Genomic DNA, 21,679 nt, shown 5'->3' with positions numbered 1-21,679 from the left:
CTAAGTAGTGCTAACATTTTGATAGGCTGTATTGTGATTCTTCGTGACTGAAAGATTGATCTCTTGTAACATTGACTTAAAGTCTTCTTGCTTGTGGAATTCTTATATGTTGAAAATCACAGTCTTTAATCTTTTGCTCATATTGGTGATATATTTCAAAATGAAGTGGATTTTAAAATTAGTCTCCCTAAGTCTGCAGAGGGATTCACTCCTTATGTTAGCATGATGTCTTTATTTAAACCAGTAGAGTTGTACTTACAGTAGCTTAGGGGTTTCTTTCCTCTTGTTCCTTGACATGTCATTTGTGATATTTTGGAAATTTATTTGTTTGAAAGGAAAGTCGTAAAATTTCAAGAAAACTACAGAGCCAAAGCTAATGCATTGTCTTGATTGTAACCACAGATATTAGAAATGTCTGGTTCAATAGTATTTTTGAGATACAGTGTCATTTTTTTGTTATAAGAAGTAATGTTTTGCACTTGCTTAAATGTAGACTCGTGATGTATATTGAAAGAGACAGCAGAAAGACCACGCCAGGAAAAGAGCAGCAAAGCGGCAGTGAATATCTGTCAAAATGCCTGGATCTTCTCATCTATCACATTGTGCGGGAGCTGCCAGGAATTCTAGGTAAATTCAGTTGGTAACTGAACAAATCCTACCTTTGCTTAATCCGTCGAGAAACCAAATAATGCCTTGCATATGCAGGTAGAAAGATTTTATTGTCTGGTTAAGTACAGTCTGCATGATATCAGCTTCCTGAAGTTTTTTATTTATGTCATGCTCAGACCAGCTTCCTGAAGTTTTTTATTTATGTCATGATCAGATATATTTTGTTGGAATGTATGATTTCCTATATTAACGTTTTGCGTTGGTTGAATGGTAGGCCCCATCAACTCAAGTCAGGAATGAGGCCCAAACGTACAAGAAGTTTTATCAATGTCCTAAAGATACTCCAAGCAATGAAAAACCTAAGAGTAAATTTGCCTCATAAAGCACAGAGCAAGGAAAGAGGCAACAGGGCGTATCTGTGACTACGTGTTAATCACTTACACTGAAACCTACATGTTGAGTATTTGCTTCAGGAAATTTTTTCTGGAAAGTTTCAGCCTAGATACTTCAGTTGTTCTAGATGTCTGAAAGAGATTTGCTCACGCATAAGAAAAGGTGGAAATATTTCCTCTGAGAGAACATCAGTGCTACTTCAGCCTTAGGAATAAGAGCTTGAAGTTTCAGCAAAGTAGCTTTTGTGCCAAGGATATGCATTTGGACAATGTTGTAAATATCTGCTCAGATTTCACTAGTATTTGAGCCTTTGGAATGATAAAAAGCTACTTTGAACTTTGTGCTGTTCATATACTTTGTGCTTTTCATAGAACAGGTTGCCCAGAGAAGCTGTGGCTGCCCCATCCCTGGAGGGGTTCAAGGCCAGGCTGGATGGGGCTTGGAGCAACCTGGTCTGGTGGGAGGTGTCCCTGCCCAGGGCAGGGGTTAGAACTCAATGATCTTTAATGTTCCTTCCAACTCTAACCATTCTATGATTCTATTATATATGTTCATTGAATATATATGCCTAAGCATAAGTAGCATGGAGAAAGAGAGGGGCAGGGAAGGATGGAGGGAAGGAAAAGGGAAGAAGAAGGAGACAAGGAGGAAGGAAGGACAAAGTATGAAATTGGTGTGGCCAGTCTGTATTTTCATTAAAATTCTTATTAAAACTTTTGGTGGGTGAGATCTCCCACAGAATAGAGTAAGAAAACTAAATAGGAAGACAAGGAAGAAAATGCTGTTAGTATTCAAGAAAAGAAAGGGCAGAGACCCAACCCTGATTGTGTATGTTTTGTCATTAAATGATAAAACATTTTTTTTCATAAAATTATTTTCTGATGAGATGATATCAGATTTATTTTTCATCTTTTCTACATTATTGCTAGCATATTGAAAATGAAATGGTAGCACTGCAAAGGTCGGTAGACGTAAATGTCATGCTGCTATTTAAAAAAAACCTTTACTTCCTATGACAATGCAAATTTTTGCCTTGCTGCAAATGCCTGATCCCTTTTTCTAACTAAATATCAGTTCCACACATTGGCTATATTTCAGGATTTGGAAGTCTCAGACTATAAATGTTTGAGGCAGAAATTCACCTCCTACTGTCTGCGTGCTAACATAGTATGCCCTGATATTTCCTCAGAATCTGGAAGTACTGTACATCTAATGTAGTTACTATCTTTATAATACATAAAACATCAATTGCTTTAACATATATTCTGGTGGGCTTTTTTACTACTGATGTACAATTTTAATGCGTTATTAAGACCTGATATATCAAGCATAATTTTTATACTTTGTTTTCCTTTCCAAGCTAGATTTGTGTGTTAATTGTTTTTATTAAGATTAAGCTATCTATCCGTATTTGTCCACATTTATCAGAAGGCTTTTTATTGCTGTGAGTATGACGAAGGAACGTGTTCTGCTTGAGGAGGCAAAAGCTATGGGTTCCTAAGAAAAATAACCAGATTTGCAAACTGGAACAGTTAAAAGCAGTTTAACTGTTGATTTAGAATTAATCCTAGCTGGCTTTTTTAATATGCATTTATGTAAGCTCCTTACCGATCCCATCTTCTTCCACCAGATGTAGCTATAAACCAAATAGATTAACAAGTTGGAGAAATTTGCCTTAAAGATACACTTAAACAAATTAAAGAAATTATTAATCTTGTGGATAATTGTAAAAGTTTTCAGTTGTTGTAGGTAAGAAAGTATTTTTATTTCTGCTTTTATAATATTTAACCTATTTTATAGGAGGTAGATACAAATTGCTTAGATCATGGTTACCATTTTTTAGATCATCATAGAAATTAAAGTAACCATATCTATTTATCAACCGCAAAATTGGTGATGATGATATGGGCCTAAAAACATAGAAAGAGAGTGGATTGTTCAGAAAATTATTTGTTTTTAACCACAGAGTGCTCTTGTTGAATTACAGTATTGTGAGTAATTCAAAACAAAAATGTGTTGAAGAAAAAACAATATTTTGATTTAAATATTTAGAGATAGGCGATGCTTTATTTTTCTTGAGCAGTGTATTATAGAATGAGTCAAATCTTTAAGGCTAGATATTTTTACAACCTACTTTAGTGCCAGGCTGTGTCATTTCTGCTTATGTTGAAAGCAGAACTCCATGGGAGCAGAAACGCATCGGTATTATTCAACATGAATAAACTCTGTGACTTCCTCTGAAAGGAGGGGCCTTTTCTGGCATGAAAATTGTATAAAATATCAAATCCTGTCTTTTATTTGTTTAATGTCTATGTGATTTCCCTTTTACAGTTTTGTGCAGCTCTCTCATTAGGGAAAAATATATTGTGTTATTTCAAGACAGGATTTGGCTTTTAATGTTTTCAGGCTACAGGGACAGAATTTTCCTTCCTTGCATGAGCCATGGCTTCTCTCCTGCTGCTTCTGTTCTTTATCCCATGCAGAAGAGGTCTTGATTTTTCTGAGACAATAGTTGATGCAACATTAATTTAGTATAATATTCCTTGATTTTGTATGTCTCTTCTGAAGTTTGAAGTATAATTTTCACTATTGCAGTTAAAATTTTCTTCCCTCATCGTGTCTAGAGGTTTGTTACGGAGGCAACTAAGTTCTTTCATTGACCTGCTGCTACCTCTTTTATGAGAATGTGAGAATTCCTGTTGCTTTAGGTCACTTGTGCAATTGTTAAACTTCTGTATGAGAATGTGTGCGTGGCTGGTGGAGGGATATTTTGGAAAAAGGTTGGGAAGGATGTTTGTTTCTTTCTTCCAGTGGTACTATGCTTCAGGAAAAACTTACTGCTTGAGCATTACGTCACCCACTAATCATAGTGAATTCAGCTGGAAGTCATTAAAATTTTGCTTTTTATTTCACTGGAAATAGAATTGCATCCACAGAATTTCAAGAGTTTAATTCCATGCATATGTAGCCACCTAAAGCCAGCATTAACCCAACCTGACAAGAGGGGTAATTTCATCTTTGCTTCTACATCTGCCATATATATATATATATATATATTTACATCTGCCTATCCTCACCATTTTGCCAGAGGTCACATTTGAGCACCTGTCCCTGTAGCCAGAGCAGGAAATTGGCCTCGCTGAATACTGAGCTAGAAAAGAAAAGTGCTGGATCAGCCTGATTTATCATTTAGTCACATGAAGGCTACTTTTGGCAGGAGGGAGAAGATGGGATTGAACAAAGGATACTGGAAGAGAGTTGTTTTATTTGTCATTTGTTGTTATTTAGTCAAGTAATTATGTTAGATCAGTCTGAACTGTTGTTTTCTGTAGGTGACATTCTTGCTGCCCTAACTAACGTCTCTGGACGTAAACACCCATCAACAGTTCAGGCCAAACAGCTGAAGATGTGCCTTCCTATGATGCCTGTAGTGCTTCATCTTGTGACATCCCAGGTAGATAATTTTTTTGCCCTAAAATTGTTAAAGCACAAACTCTTGCAGTTTTCCAAAATCTAATTTCTGCTCATCGTGGTCAGAATGGATAAAATAGAACTTTTTTTATTGTGTAGATGTGTTGATGAGTATTCTGCATTAAAGATGTGAGCCATATTTTTGCATATTGTAAGACAGCTCTAATTATAGAAGCAAATGTCCTCTTAACATGGCTGTGAAATACATGTTTTACTTTTTCTGGTCGTGAGATACACATTTAATGTATTTTTTTCAACTTTTGCTAAATTCAAATAGGTATTTCGTCCCCAGATAGTCACAGAGGAGTTTCTTTTCAACTATGGGACCTTACTTGTGAGTATAACCATCTAAGTTAAATCTTGTTTACAAAATATGCATAAAATTTGGGGAAATAATGTAATAAAATTACATTATATTTATAAATTGGAGAGAGAGATGTAATATTAATATAAAATTTAAGCTGTCATTATATTTAAAGCTATATATTATCAGAAAATATGCTATCTTGTGTTCAAGTATACAGAAACTCTGCATATCTGATAAACAGAATTTCATGCATGCTTTATTCTACAGTAGAAAAGTTTAGATTTAAATTGCACAGAATATTCTTTCTAGAATTTTACTTTAGTATTTTATAAGCAGAAATGAAAGACAAATTATAATCTATATTTAAGGTATTTTCTCCTTTTGTCACTTTTTTCTTTTTGGTAGGACTTTTACACTGTATTTAGTTGATGAAAAGCTGAGTATTGTAAGCTACAGAGCTAAAGTATTTTTCTCATGTTAACATCTACAACCTATTTATGACATTAGCAATAGAAAAATGAACTTTTTATCTGTGCCATGGGATAGTATAGCAAAAATGAAGTACTGTTGTAATGTAATTTCCTCATATGAAAACAGTTGTTTCTGCTAAATGAGGAAAAAAGCGTATTCCAAAGTTGCATATCAGAGTTAAGCAAATACTTTTAAAGTACGTGAGTCCGTAAATGACAACTTGGTATTTACTTCCACAATGGCATGAAGAAATGCTTCATCACAAACAGCTACAGCTACAAAAGTTTACTGATCAGATTCCCTTCTTTTTTACCTTAAACTCTTGATTCCAAGAAAAATCTGTTTAATTTAGCTCTACTGAAATATTTGTACAAAGATTAGCATTAGAATGAAGAAAAAAATTTTGAAACTGTGGATGTTGAACTACAAAGCCTTTTATCTCTTCGAAGCGTTTGTAAGTAGGCAGTAGATTTATTAATATTTTTGGATAAACCTTCTGGTGAAAATCTTCTGTCAACAATATAGGTACAGCAGACCAGGTACAATATAAGTTTTCTTTTGATGTTACTCCAGTTTGCTTGAACTACTTTCTGAGGAAGTCAGGCTAGTTCTACTAGCACAGCTTTCCTCTCAGATCAAGGAGGAAAAGACTACCTAGCTGGATATTTCCTGCATCTTGTTCGCTGTCTCCACCAAACAAGCCAATTCAGGAGCTTACAGATACTATTTCAATTTAACATAAGAAAGTGAGGGGAGGTAGTATATCTGAAAAATGAATATCAAATTTCAATCCATTTGCTGTAACTGTGTTATGATATGACTAATGTAATTACTTCTGGACGAGTAATTATCCATTGTACCAGGCAACAGTCTACTCTGGAATTTTATGTTTAGCAACATTCCCACTGGCATCTATAAAGTGACATTGTATCATCAGCTTGAAGTTTTTCAAAGTACTGGTCTGTAATTGAGGCCTCTAAGACTTTAGCAGGTCAGTTTTTCAGGTAGTTTTTTTCGTTTGGTTTTTTTTTCCTGATTTATTCAAAAATCTTGTTTTAACAATAAGAAATGGAGTGCAAAGATGTGTGCTTGGCATCTGGAAGGAAGGGAGTAGTTATTTTCCTGTAACTGTTGTTCATTGAGAATTTTTTTTTTCTGGTTGCTTTGAAGTTATTTCCATCATCACTGTAATTTTCAGTAGTGCTGTGCAAAGAAATTGAGAGGGAGTTGGGACAGTCCTTTCATGTTTTCATCTGTGAATAGAAATACACGGAGGACGTGCTCTGCCCCAGAGGCACAGCTAATAGTAGGCTCCTAGTGGAGTGCATAGGGCACAGACTCACCTGTAGCAGAATATACACACCATTCCTCTCCCTTGCTTAAAACAAACCAAGATAGTTGGGGGTTTTTTTGTATAAATGCATCTTGTGTTTCTAATATGCTTATTTCCTTAATTTTATTAGTGGCTAGAACAATTTTTGCTCCAACTACATTGATTTTTTCAAATTGATCTTGAGACTATGGTTAGGTGTGAAACTGTTGACTTAAATGAGCAAGCAAAACAATTTACTCTTCCAAAATGAGTTTATTAGATAATAACTAGTAATTTTCTTCAAATTAACAGAAAGATAAAATAACTGTTTTTTTATAGAAGCAGTTGTTTTTTATGACTGCCTCTGAGATGCATTTAAATTATGAAATATATAATTAGCTTCTTACTGTATTTTTAATTAGAGAAGAATCCTTCAAATGTTTCTTACATACTGGGAAAAAGATCAGCTATGTAGACACTTCTGCCAATTTAACATATAATAACAAAATTGCAATTCATAGTGAAATACAAAACAAACGTCATTTTCTTAATGTTTACATCATAGAAATAGATAGGTACATGTGCAAATTGAAAATGAGAGAGATGTTTATCCATGGTAAATTCTCTGTGCACTAAATACCACATTAGTAAAAAAACCAAACATACTGTAAATTCCGCTGTGAATTTTTCTTCCTTTAGCAAATGTTAATAAGATGTCTTTTGCATCCCCTATGAAATACACAGCTATGCATAAAAGTGAAAGCAAAAGAGTGAAATCAAGATTAAAAGGCAAAATAATACTGCGTCTAATTGTGCAGTATTTACTTAACTCAGATTATTAATATTTCATTGTCCCTGTTTCTCAAAATGATGACTAATTTAGGTGATTTTTATAGAAGGTTATGCGTCTTCATATATTCTCCTGTGTGTAACTGTATCCATAGTGTGTGTAGTATGCATGAGATCAAAAAGATGGTACAAATAACAGAAAATTGCATGTTCTGGAAGGTCTTTGGTCTTTTTAGTGAGTTATTTTAACACAGCCATGTCCAAGGTAGTTCAAAGTCTTCTTAGAACTTAGGTTTCTGTTAACAATAAAGACATTAATTACTGTCTATTTAGCTGGAAATGTTATCATTCCTGACATTAGTGAGAGTAATGCTCTACGTCTAAGTGTCCAGCAGCATTACAGACTTACAAAATTATAACAGATAGATCATGAATGCTTTCAGTCTTTCCTATCTTAATTGTTATGACAGTATTTCAAAATGTAGGTGTATTAACATTTGCATTTACACAGTCCCTTAAAGAATTTCATGTTGTAATTATTCAGTGATTATGCTTCTTAATTTTTGTTTCTAAAATGTTTTAACATAAATGCCTCCCCTTCTGTAGAATTTTATCAGATCAATAGATTCAGGAGAAACAAACTTGGATGGAGCAATAGGTAAGGTAACCTATGATATTGCTGTACTTTTATAAGTAGGCTTTATAGTTGTTGCATTTTATGAAGAAGTTCAATGATTTTTACTAATAGGGCAAGTTGCATCAGAAGAATTGATTAAGACGACTTTATCAACCTTTGAAGCAGTAACACAGCATCCTGGCTTGTTGACAGTCCATCGCTTGACCGTAAGTCTGACAACAAATTAAATAGTTGCAGGCTAATTGGCCTGGTTCCATTGATAATAGAATGTTTTAAAGATTGAGAAACTGTTCAAATTATGACTGAAAATTTATTGTGGTTCTGTTTGACAGGAAAAATCCTTATTGTTTATAGAGAGATTTAATTTTCAAAACAGCAGCAAGGCATTTAGACTTAGTTTACTGTATTTAGTTGGCAAGTTAGAATGAGAATGAGAAGGGCTTAAAGTTTAGAGACAGCAGTTCTGAAAGTGATTTTCCTGTAAATATGACACTTGATTCTATAAGTCTTTCTTCAGCCTCAAAGTGAATATATTGCTATATTTTAGTGAAAATTTCACCACTTCATTTGTCTTAATGCTTTTAAAATACCTTGGAAAGACCATCTCTGAGGGTTGAAGATCCCTTTCCATCATAGGAGTAACAGTTTATAGAAGTGATGGTGCTTTTTTTAAAAAGTATAACAGATTGCTTACTAAAAATTGCATTACAGTTACCAAACCTGCATATTGTAAGCTTCTTACATCACTAAAGATTTGTTTTCTTTGAAGTTTTTTGTTAAATGACTTACTTTGAGCTCAGCTAGCTGAAGCCACAGAACACTTACATTGTGAAATAGTTGTCAGCAAATCAGTAGGTTGGAATCCTTGAATCAGTGATTGCCAAATGGGTGTAACCTGTACCAGTGCACTTTGGTGCCTGAATTCCTACCAAAAGTGTAACCCACCATACTTACTGGGGTGGCCATTTAATTCAAATTGAAATGTGTGTGTTTATATTTGAATTAGGTTAAGGACGCAGTATAGCACTTAAACTAAGAAAGGCACTAGCAAATTGGTAAATTCATAAGAATTAATGATCTTAGGGATTGTGCTAGAAAAGACTGGGTGATCTTAGAAATTAAGCTTTTTTAGAAGCTGAATCCTATTTGGCGTGTGTGTTAGTTGAGTATTTAGATTATAAAGCCCGAATAAGTGAAAATATTAAAATTAATAAAAACATAAATGGGAATTTAAATAAGTTTAATATTTATTTTCATTAATGTTGACAAAAGGTTGTTATTGAAGAAAATGGTCCTTCTGCACAAAGATCCAACCAATTAATAGTCAAGGGGGGAGATAGTACAGAGCTAAACAGTTCAATTTAATATGGCAAAGGATGTTCTAGAAAAGAAATGTAAATGTAGGTGAGGTACGAATACCTAGTGGTATCTCCTTATATGCCTGTCAGCCTGCATGTTGCTGTATAATGACTGTATCATTCTAGAATCACCTCAGTTTTAAAAAATAGTTTACTTCTGTGGGTTATTGGTGTGTCTTCTATTGACAGAAGTACATACCATTTTTTATGGAGGTCCATCAACATTTACTGAAATTGCAATACCTTGTATCAGCACATTAAATAAAAATCCCCTAGCTGTTTACATGTTCATGGTGTGGGGTTTTTTTCCCCCTGAAAATATAGCACCAAGGAGACAGGTCCCCTTTACAACCCTTCTTCCCCTGCTCCCATCCCCACATTCAGGGGAACTTTATATTGAAGCAAGGGAATGACTATTCCACTCTCTTTTAAGTAACCCTGGCTACCAGAAGGTGAGTTTTATTTCTGTGGAACAGTTTACCTCATTGCATGTTTTGAAAGTTTTAGGTGTTTATTTACAATCCATCAGAACACATCGGTTAACCTTACGTAGCTAGAGAAAAACCTTCCTGCCTGTCCAGTAATTCCTGCTTGTAAATTTATGACACATAGCACTTCTGTAGAATAGTTTTCCTGATTTGGAATAGGTGTATAATTGCATTTATTAACTAAAAATAATTATATCCTTGTCAATGAACAGCTTTTTTCCCCCAGAAAATAAAATCTGTTACTTCACTTGCTCATTTTCATAAGTAACAGTTCTTTCTAATTCAAAAGAGCCCTCCTGACACTCAGCGTATAGCCATTCAGACACAAAATAAAGTGGAGAAATTGCCTTCTATTTGGTATGTTAAATTCAAGAAATTGTCCACTGTAATTAATAATCTCTAACCACATCTGCCACTAGTGGTGCAAACAGTAATTAGTTTAATACTATTTACGAAGTCTAGTGTGCTAATTATACTTGAATGTACAGCATCCATTACTTTAGCAGAAAGTGGTACTTCATCTTCTGTGATGCATACAGAATATTTTTAGAATTGCTGTTACTCAAGGGATATCTTCTAATTGCTGCTCGCTGAGCATGACTAGAATCTATGAATATAAATGCCAGCACCCAGTGGAACTTGGTACTTTTTTAAGAAGTTGAAGCAAGACGTGTTTGAGCTTCCAGATCAATATTTAAGTATAACACTGGTTAATAGGAAACTCTTTTACTGGAGAGGAATGTCTATCCTAGGCTGATCTCTGAAGCCTGGACTGCTCTTTTAGACAAAGTTGGTTACAAACAGCATTTTACGGAGGGGCTGAGGGGAAGGCCAAAACCTTCTTCAGAGAATGCATTCTTTCCACTACAACTGTAGCACAACAATTCAAAGTTTCCAATCAGAAATTAAATGCATTTGTAATAAAGTAGAATGAATTTAATAAAAAGTGAGGTTATATTAAACAAGCAGAACCAGTAAGTTTTTCAGTTCAGTTCTGGTTTTAGTTTAGCTGCAATGGAAATTGTGTAAGTTAATAGGAATTTAAGAGCAACATTTCAGGTTCTTTTCCTCTTTGAGAAGAAAAGAATTGCTTGTTCTGGGTTTTTTGATTTGCCTTTGTATTTGTACCTGGAACAAAGAAAATTTAATAAATTGATTTTTTGTGATAAAATTTCTGATTACCATCAACCTGAAGTCAGTTATTGAGGAGATTCATTTATGTGAGGACTGTGAGTATTATATATTGCTAAGTCTGATAAAGTCAAAGGAAATTAATTGAAAGTGCTCAAACGAAAGCCAGTAGTAATTTCATTTTGCATGCAGTTGTGTGCATTTTTTACAAGATATAAAATAACACACTAACAGTAAGTGTGACTCAGCAAATTTGACTCAACTGTAGATTTTCAGGTATGCAAATATGATGATGAAGGCCATCAAGAGTAGTCTTTATAGACTGGAGTGGAATATAAACCTCTGTTTCTTAAACTGACACAAGTCCAACTGCCTGTTTCCTCCACGTGCCTGAAATGGAAAAATATTCATTAAATTCAGATAATAAGTGTTATAACAATATTTATTTTCACATTTTGGTAAAGGTTTGGATATAATTAACTGCACAAATTCTTTGCTGACTGAATCATTTGAATTTTTCTTTTCTCTGTTAAATATATTTATTTGCCTGAAAAAAGGCCTTATGCTAATTCAGAGCACTTTTCAGCAGTGATGAGGTTCATGATGGCAGGAAGTTCCTGTGGGAACTTTCTATGCTCTAACTAGCTCCCCAAAATGATCCATATACTGCACAGATAATCTTTTACCCAAAGCATAACATTTTTTCTCTGGTTGAGGCAAAAGCTGTCAGCAGTGATTCTCCTCCTCAAGGTTCTAAAACTTACTTTTAAAAATCTGGCTAAAATAAAAGCACCCTGAACATGATTAGTTGCTTGATGAAAAGTCAAGGGAAAAGCAGTATGACATGGAAATCTACTAGTTGACAATATAAGAGTTATTATTTCCACCAAAGATGACAACACAAGGGTTAGAAACTTCTGCAAGTGCCTTTTTCTGCTCATCTTAGTCTTTTCTTGATTCAGCATCAGTGATGTTCTTCATCCACAGGCTGTTCTGATCTAATCACTGACACCTTAATTTTGTCAGTGTAGGATATGACTATATGAAAATATTATACCGCATTTCTTCAATTACTTTCACTTTTCAAGTAGATTAAAATTCTACACCCCCTGTTGCTTTCTGTCCATTAAGCTAATCCACATGACATGAGACGTTTTTGTGAAACCATTTCTGTAGTAATTGACATATTGAGTCAGTCAATCCGTGCTGTCCCTTCCCAGAAGACAGAACCCACCCAAACTCAATGAAGATTCTGAAGTTCTGAAAAAAAAAAAATAATCACAGAAATGTCATCCTTCTCCCCATTTCATTCTAACATGCATTAGGTTATTGTATCTGTTACATTCTGAGAGATTACTGGCAATATTAAAACACTGAGGAACGTGCTGTGCCTCCAGCAAATGCTTTAAAGAAATTTGAAGGCAGCATGATCTTAATTCCATGGTCACTTTCAGTGAAAACTTTGTATGTGGAATTTTAATGAGAATAAATGTCAAGGTGATGTTGGGTGGCATGGATCTTCATCCATGGAGCTTGGACTTGCCTCAGCTTTCCTTAACCACACCAAGGAAAGGTTCATTTGTTTCTAACAAAGCAGGCATGTATATTTAGGGTGTAGGACTTGTGTCTGACTTAGAATAACAGATTGGAAGGGACCTCAAGGATCATCTGGTCCAACTCTTCTTGGCAAAAGCACAGCCTAGAGACATCTGTGAATCAATGGTGGCTTTACCCAATCACATGCTTCATTTGACTTGTGATAGCCCCCAGGAGGATTCATTCCATAGTTTTTCTGGGGACTGAAATATGACTGATGGACCTATAATTTTCTGGGTCCTCCTTTAGCCCTTCTTGTAGATGGGGGTGACATTAGCCTTTTTCCAGTTTTCTGGTATGTCCCCCAGTCTCCACCACTTCTCAAAGATTATGGAGAGCAGCCTTGCAACAATGTCAGCCAGCTCTCTTCACATCCTCAGGTGGATATTGTCAGGGCTCATTGATTTGTAGGGGTCAAGCTCCTGTAACAGTTCATGTACCAGTTCTTCCTTCACAGATGGTGAGTCTGTGTTTGCATCAACCTGGATTTTTATGATTTTTATTCCCATGGCCTGGGGCTTAACAGTGCTGGTAATGACAGAGGGGAAGAAAGTGTTGAGAATCTCTGCCCTTTCAGCATTGTTGGCGGCTAATTCACCTGTTTTGTTTAACAATGGGTCAGTATTTTGCTTCTGTTTCTGCTTGTTCTTTACATTCCTGAAGAACCCTTTCTTATAGGTTTTGATACCTCTGTCCAATTTCAGTTCGAGCTGAGCTTTTCCTTTTGTAGCTGCATCTCTGCACACCCTGGCAATGTCCTTGTAGTTCTCAATGGGTATTCATGTGCTTTTCCATCTCTGGTACACTTCTCTTTTGGTTTTGAGCAGACTCAGAAGCTCACGGTTAAACCAAAGGGGTCTCTTGCTCTGCCTTGTTCCTTTACCTTTAAAGGGGATGAACTGGTTTTATACTTCCAGAAGAGTGTTCTTGAAAAACACCCAGCACTCACTAGTTCCTTTATCCTCCATGGAAACTCCAACTTTTGGTTTTGAGCAGACTCAGAAGCTCACGGTTAAACCAAAGGGGTCTCTTGCTCTGCCTTGTTCCTTTACCTTTAAAGGGGATGAACTGGTTTTATACTTCCAGAAGAGTGTTCTTGAAAAACACCCAGCACTCACTAGTTCCTTTATCCTCCATGGAAACTCCAACTCAGCAGGATCCCAAACTCCACAATATTGTGATCGCTGCAGCCAAGACTATCAGTAACTGAAATATTACAAAGCAGGTTTTCACGGTTTGTGAGTAGCAAGTCCAGCAGTGCCTTGTTCCTGGTTGGCACATCTAACATTTGTATGAGGGAAGCAGTCTTCTATGCACTCCAGGAACTTGGTGGATGACATGTGAGCTGCTGTATTGTGCTTCCAATAAATGTCTGGGTAGTTGAAGTCATCCCTAAGAACCAGGTTCTGTTGACCTGAAGTTTGCTTAAGTAACCCAAATATTGCTTCTTGACCTTATCAACGCCTACAAGTATCTCAAGGGAGGGTTGAAGGAGGAGGGAGCCAAACTCTTTTCAGTGGTTCCCACCGAGAGGACGAGGGGCAACGGGCACAAGTTGGAACATAAGAGGTTCCACTCAAATATGAGGAGAAACTTCTTCACGGTGAGGGTGACGGAACCCTGGAACAGGCTGCCCAGGGAGGTTGTGGAGTCCCCTTCTTTGGAGATTTTCAAAACCCGCCTGGATGCAGTCCTGAGTAACATGCTCTAGCTCTAGGCAATCCTGCTTCAGCAGGGGAGTTGGACTAGATGATCTCTATGGTCCCTTCCAACTCTAGAAATTCAGTGAAATTCAGTGAAATTCTGGTTTGGAGGTCAGTAGCAGATGCCTACTGTAAGATCCCCCTTGGAGATGACCCCTCTGATCTTGACCCAAGGCATTCAATAGTGCTTCTACAATAGCTGTAGTTAACTTCTATACATTCAGGGTTCTCCTTAACACAGAGCACGATGACTCCTCCTCTTCTTCCCTGCCCGTCTTTACAAAACATCTTATACCTATCTATTGCAATCCTCCAGTCATGTGAGTTGTCCCATGGTGTTTCATGTATTTCTATGATACCATAATTTTCTGACTGGGTGCAAAGCTCCAGTTCCTCCTGTTTGTTCCTCAGGTGGTGTGCATTGGTATACATACACTTGAGGTGGCTGATCTTCTGGTTCTCATCTTGAGAGGCAGCTAAAGAACATTTGTCGCTACTCTAGTTGGCCTGGCTTATTCCCCAGATGGTTGCAGTGGCAAAGTGTTGCCACTTTGGACCCTGCCCCCCGAGTCCTTCAGTTTAAAGCCCATTTCACCAAGTTGGCCAGCCTGCTGCCAAAGATTCCCTTGCTTCTTCTAGACAGCTGGATCCCATCTCTCCCTAAGGCTATAGTCATCAAAGAATGTCCTGTTGTCATAAAAGCCAAAACCCTCATGATGGCACCAGCCACAAAGCCGGAAGTTGATTTGCATGATATGCCTATTTCTGGCTGCACTCTTTCTTCTAACTGGTAAAATGGAAGAAAAGGTAACAGGCATCTGTACTTTTTGCTTGCACCCCCAGATCTTTGTAATCTTCCTTGATTCTGCCCAGGTTCTGGCTTGTGGTGTCACTTGTGCCCACATGAAAGAGTAACATTGATAGTAGTCTGTCCTCTTGACAAGTTGTGGCTTCCTCTCAGCAACATCTCCACCGTAGCTCCTGGAAGGCGACACACCTCTCATGACTCCCTGTCAGGCCAGCAGATGGGCACCTCAGTGCCCCTGAACAGTGGAGACAAGCAGAGAAGTACTAAAATTACAATTTTCTCTTTCAAACCCCTACTAGCAGCTGGTGAATGCTTATCTAGTCTGCAACTGTGACTTGTCTCTCTTTCTTTGAGGGTTAAAGTAACATAAAGACTTTTCAGAAGAATTTCTATAAAAATTTTGCCTTGTTTTCAAACGATCTGATTTTTGTAAGTAATAAAATACTATAGAAAAGTGAGTACAGCTTTTGCCGAGTGTTCGTACCTCACTGGTAGAGTTTTCCTTGCAGAAATCAGTGAATGTTGTAGAGACCAATGTTCTGGTTTTGGATAGTATACTTGGAGTTACAAAAAAATTTTGACAAAGTCATGCACCGAAGACTCTTCAAATCCATCAGTGGCCCTTCCCTCTGACAGATCAACTTCTTCTAACTAGTTAAAATTTACTAAGCAGAGAATAGAGATAAGTTTTTAAAAATTTAGGTATTTTAAGAATGGTGCCTTACAAAGATCTGTGTTGCAACATGTGCTATTTATAACTAATCCAGAGAAAGGAATGAATAGGGAGGTGACAGAACTGACTGATGACACTAAATTATTCACAGTAGTGAATATTAAAACTGACAGAAGAGTTGCAGAAGGTTTCAAGATACTGAGTGAAAGGACAATAAAATGACATGTAATTCAATACTGATAAATGTCAAGCAGAGCACGTGGGGAAAAATCATTCCAAATATGCATATGCAGTGTCAGGCTCTAAACTACTTGTTGGCTGCTCTGGAGATCTTTTAGCGTTGTTTTTTTATGAACATGATAGCTTTATGCTCAGCAGTATTCAGAAAGACAACTAGATCATTAGAAATCACTGGTAAAAGATCAGACGAAAAAGCAGAAAACAGCAGTATGCCATGGTGGGTGCTCTCAAGCCTTGGAGACAGAATGCAGTTGTGGTCATTTGCTCTGAGAGAATGACGCTTAACAAGAAAAAGTACAGCTCAATGATGCGAGGAGGGACTGAGTAGATCAGAACTTCAGCTTGGAAACAAAAGACTCGAGAGTATGAAATAAGGAATGGCATGGGAAAGGTGAATTGGAATTAATTATTCATGGTTTTCATAAAATAAGAGTAAGTGGGTATCAAGTTAGCCTCCTTAAAGAAGGAAGTGCCCTTTCATAAGGCCTAATTGAAGTGTGGCACTCAGTGCCATAGGTATTGCACATGCTAAAAGCATAAACACGTTTAAGATAGGACTGGACAAAATATATGGCAGAAAAGGCTAGTAAGCATTATTAAATGCAAAAACACACATACAGCATCAGCTTATGAAGTTTCTTAATTTAAGAGTTACTTTACTAGAAACTGGACTTGTGCTTTATGCTTGATCTATTTCTCCTACTTGTTTTCTACTACTTTCCAGTTGTCAGAAACAGGATTGCCAGGTTTGAGCTACATTTTTGTTTGGCCCTGTACGTTTGTATTATAGCTGGGAGATGGGAATGTAGTGTGTATTGAAGTTTATAGTACTTAGTTGCTTTTTTGGGTACTGTTAACAGCACAGTTGTGGCAGCATCGCCTTTGAATGCCATTGTTACAGAATTACACAATGGTGGCTTTGTGCAGTTAGGGATTTATCGTGAACTGGGTATCACGGTTGCAGAGTTAAGAAGTATCTGATTTAGGATTCATATACAATTTAATACTTGCTTCTCCCTTCAGCTTGTGCTTTCTGATATGCTCTTGCACCACAAAATAATTTTCCATAGGATTAGTGCTTTATTCACTTGATCTGCCCACCACATTAAACTGGCATGAGGCAAACAACTGCTATGGAGAATTCATTTCTAAACACTTTGTTCGCTAAAGTTTAGGTTCGTGTTAGAAAAAGGTCAGAAAAACCTACTACAATTTTTTAAGACCTAAGGAATCTTCTTTACAATGACAGTTTAAGATATATTTATTTAGAAAAGAATTATGACTGGCTTAAAGACGTTAACCAATCTGGAAACACTGTTGTTAGTACTAGAAGAAAGTGAAAGAATATGTGAAGTTTTAGAAATTGAAGTTGCATCATACTGCCATCTTAATCAGTATCACTCTGAGTCAATGCTGCTGCTCAGTGATTTGTAATATTCTGAGTCCCTATGTTGCTTCAGAAAATTGAGAGCTACTTTTCTTGCCTCTTTTCTCTCTTACACCTTTAATTTACCACTTAAATGTGCCTCTTTATTTGAGAAGCATTGCAATAGGTTGAACTAGTTTTTTTGGACTGAAAGACATTAAGTACATACTTTTTTAAATCCTGCCCCACAGGTATATGTTATAACTGATAAATTACCATTTGTAGAACAATTTAGAAACCTGCAGTAATGGAGTTGTTGGAGTGCAATGTAGTTTTATTACTTATCTTATTGCGTATTAACTGAAACGACCAAGGTATCTTTTAGTAGTTTTTTCAGAAGTGAAAAAATGCTAGACTAAATGAATCCTTTAATGTCAGAGATACATTTAACAGAGACCACCAACTAACAATGAAATAGTTGCTGATTGTAGTTATTGATGACTAAAGGCTAACTTCATTTAGCTAACTTCATTTAGTGACCCCTTTTCATATATCCTTTCAGCTTCTATAGATACTTTTTAATAGTAGCTGTGTAACTCTAGAGAAATTTTATTTTCTAGTGTTAATCACTAAAAGAAAACACATGAGGGATTCTAATGCAGTCTTGTTGCACCAAATCCTGTCCATGGTGTAGTGAGAGCCTACACAGTAATTTTATTTGTATAAATAAATCAAAGGACAAGCCATGTATCTGTGGTGCATACTTAAACCTTGCAGGGCTGTCAGTCCATCCTCTCACCAAACCCAAAGCATGCCCTCTCTAAATAAATTATGTTTTACCAATGATATGAGACTCATCAATTCTTTCTCTTATAGAGAATCCTAATAATACACTATTTTTGTAATATTAAATATATAAAAATGAGTTATAGCCTAGGTTGCCATAAGTTGATTTCAGATGGAACTAAGGTGTCTGGTCCTGTGACAGATGATTATAATCTGTAACAATACACTCGTGAACAGGAAAACGTGATGGGATTATTTTTTTGTTTTGTAATTCAAATCTTAAGTCTGTAAATTTAAATTTTAATGGAAGACTGTGTATTACGAGAATGGAAGAACTGAAAATTTTATCAAGATTCTACAAAGCTTAAGGATATTTCATTAGAGGTAGTAGAGATAGTACATCTTTCCTGATGTATTTTAGTTCTATGCAGATTTTTTTTAGAAGGACATTTCTTCTGAACTCTATTCTATGATTAGTTTATGGATTAAAGCATCAGGATTAATAGATATTCTAATACTCTTTTTTCTTAATATCTTACATCTGCACTGAATATTGTATTTTACATTAAAATTCACTTTAAATGAATTATACCAAAGTTAGTCTTTTTTTCTGTATAAAAGTACATTACTGTCTGTAACTTTATGACATCCTACCAGAGAAAAGTGAACATGGTGGCTTTATAAGTGTGATTAATTATGGATTAATTTTCATGATTATTCATCTCTTTGATTAAGAGCTCTAGCAGTGGAATAAACATAGATGATAATGTATCTCTGTTCTTTTTCTTTTCCCCTGTAAATAATCAAAGCCAGATCTTTCTAATTCTCTGTTTTAGGTTGAAGACTGTATCCTCCCACCACTAATTTCTTTGGTCAACAGTCAGAATGGTAAGTATATGGCCACATCAACTACAGTTCCATGAATTCCACATTTTGTTTTAATTAGACTTCAGTGTGGTCACATTCTTGGCACCTTTATTTTCAAGTGGAATGGAGACTCTTCAGCTTGCGGTTGCTTTCGGAAACCACATCACTGCTTTTAAGCCATGAGGTCATGGCTGAGGAGAAAGGGGAGAGCCTCGACTCGAACAGCAAGCTTCTGTCTCTCATTAGAGATTCATTGCTGCCTCAGTAAGTATAATATTGCTCCTTTAATGGGGAATAACTTGATATTCGATCCATTTTGACAGCATATTTGTTTAAACTATCCTTTTTAATGTTTAAATAGCAAAACAAAAAGAGGAATAGCAATTAACCACTGCCAGTTCTCTGCCCAACATCTCTCTCCTAGGTTTATTTAGTAGTTTGTTATATACAACACAAACACTACTTCTGTGTGACACTCATTTCTGATACTGTGCCTCTGGCTGCTCTTACAGTGAACCAAGTTTCCTTCAGCTTTTGACCTGTGATTTAAATGTTCCTCTTGGTTCAGCTAATGCAGTCAGAACTTTGTAACAGCAATATCTATTTGTCTATTTTGGATACCGTGCCCGTATGTAAGATGCTCTGAAATCACATGGAACGGTAGATAACTTTTTAAAAAGGAATATTACAGGATGGATTAGGCCCCCATGATCCACCCCAAGCAGCAGGAAAACCCTACAGCAGATGAAACTACAGCCTGTGGGCCAGATGTGGCCTGCAAATTCATTTATATAGTTTATGGTCAAGTAAGGCCTGTCATTTCAAAATGACTTTCAGGTGGGCATATAAAGAGCTCTCTGTTACACACATGCGTACTGTGAGCTGGTGACATCTCTGAGTAGAGGGAAGGAGAGCACGAGCACAAGATGAGTGCAGTTGTCCTGGGTTGAGCAAGATAGAACCAATATTTCTTCTAATGCTGAGGAGAACTGCACTTTTAGAAGATTCTAGTATCTGAATTCATGAAAATATTTACTTTATAGCTATCCAGGCTCTGAGGGGTTCAAGGTCTTAGTGTTCTCGAGCCTTGCCAGGTGCAGGGACGAGGAGGAGCAAGGCCTGGGTATTTGACCCAGGCTGGCCAACAGGATTATTTCATACCATCAATGTTACATTCAGTATAAATTAGAAGAGTTTGCTGCGTAGCTCTCTCTCCCTTGATGGTGATGGTCCAGAGAACCCCTTGCCCCTGTGCCAGACCCCTGAGGCCTTCCCTTCCTCCTGAGGCCATTGCGCTGGCAGCGTCCGCCATTTGCTGTCCCTGCTGGAAGTGCACAGCTTCCTGCTGAGAGAATGGGCTGAATATAATTCCTGTATATCTTATATCAGTATTGGGACTGATATGGGTTCTTTAGTATTATTGCTAATTATTTAGTTAGATTCTGTTAGATCTATTGATATTTCAACCCTCATGTTTCTTTGTGTTCCCCGACTCCCCTTTCTGGCTGAGGCGGGGTCATCAAGTGATAGAATAATTGTCTAAATGACAGTAAATTGTTACGGGTTTTCTCAAACCATAACAACAGTAAAGATGAGTCATCATTTATCTTTCACATTAATCTAATAACGTTACGGTGTATTTTAATGCTTGGTTCTCAAAAGTTAGTAATTTTAAATACCTAAGTGCCCTAAGTGAGAAAATTGTTCCCCAGCCCTGCATTAAGTGGCAGAAGGGTGGAGGAATGGATACTGGATTAGGATCAGAAACGGAGTGCCTCCCCCAAAAAGGAGACTTGCTAATTGACTGATGTTCCTACAGTTTGAGGATAGAAGTTCTGTCCATGCGGTATGTGTAATCTTTTCTCTGTGTAGGACAATGTGGAGGAAATCTTAGAGCTCGATAGAGAAGCTTATTTTCACACCTTTATTCACATTATTTTTTTTTTCTCTGGGAAATATAGAATTTATCATTATGAATTAAAATGGAAACTGGAAATGTTATTTTAAAAATAGATTATATGCATTATTAAAAGCTTTCAGGTAATTTTCTTCAGAAAGAGGAAGAGACCTGGAGTGAAGCAAGACCAAGTTCTGTACTTGCTCTGAAACTTGCCCTTCCTAGATATGCCTGTGTAATCAAATGTTTCTCATTGAGCTGGAGGGCGTGGGGGATGGGTGTTGTGTTAATTGCAAACTAAAAGGAAAACAGCCGGTATTGTCCTGTCTCCAAGCTAATTAGCTTAATTGAGTGGCAGGGGGTTTTTGGTGGGAGACTAAATATGGTACTAATTTGGGGACTTCACCTGTGCTATCTTTGCATGCATTGTGTTGTAGGTGTATGAAAGAGGGTCTTGTAGCTCAGTATCTTGGTCCCAGGCTTTAGGTATTTTCTGAATCGGTTCCTTTATCTCACCAGCAGAGGTGATGATACTTGCATTTGGAAAACCGTTGGAGATTATCTCAAGAAAATAAATACTGAAATTTATGATATTTGGAATATATTGGAACTTGATTTAAATAAATTTTACTTTAGCTTAGCAGCATAGTAAAATGGCATGTAAATCTTCTAGTGATTCAGAAAGAGTTAACTAGTTTCTGCTTATTAAATGCATTACTTGAACCTGTGAGTTGAGCCAATCTCTAGTAAATATGTTCACCTGTGGGGAGCAGGTAA

The 21,679-nt window shown here is 36.6% G+C and overlaps 1 protein-coding gene across 1 annotated transcript in view; it reads left to right on the top strand.

The window, feature by feature from the left end:
• Nucleotides 1-21,679, top strand: part of ULK4 (unc-51 like kinase 4) — a 228,272-nt gene that overhangs the window by 62,910 nt on the left and 143,683 nt on the right. The window contains exons 24-30 of the mRNA XM_014958034.1: nucleotides 494-627; nucleotides 4,335-4,456; nucleotides 4,751-4,807; nucleotides 7,959-8,010; nucleotides 8,101-8,195; nucleotides 18,975-19,026; nucleotides 19,125-19,269. Coding sequence (XP_014813520.1) covers nucleotides 494-627; nucleotides 4,335-4,456; nucleotides 4,751-4,807; nucleotides 7,959-8,010; nucleotides 8,101-8,195; nucleotides 18,975-19,026; nucleotides 19,125-19,269 — 657 coding nt within the window. The remainder of the gene's footprint in view (nucleotides 1-493; nucleotides 628-4,334; nucleotides 4,457-4,750; nucleotides 4,808-7,958; nucleotides 8,011-8,100; nucleotides 8,196-18,974; nucleotides 19,027-19,124; nucleotides 19,270-21,679) is intronic.

Source organism: Calidris pugnax, unplaced genomic scaffold (genome assembly GCF_001431845.1).
Source record: "Calidris pugnax isolate Ruff unplaced genomic scaffold, ASM143184v1 scaffold364, whole genome shotgun sequence".
Taxonomy (NCBI): Eukaryota; Metazoa; Chordata; class Aves; order Charadriiformes; family Scolopacidae; genus Calidris; species Calidris pugnax.
This window is presented reverse-complemented; position numbering and strand designations above follow the sequence as displayed.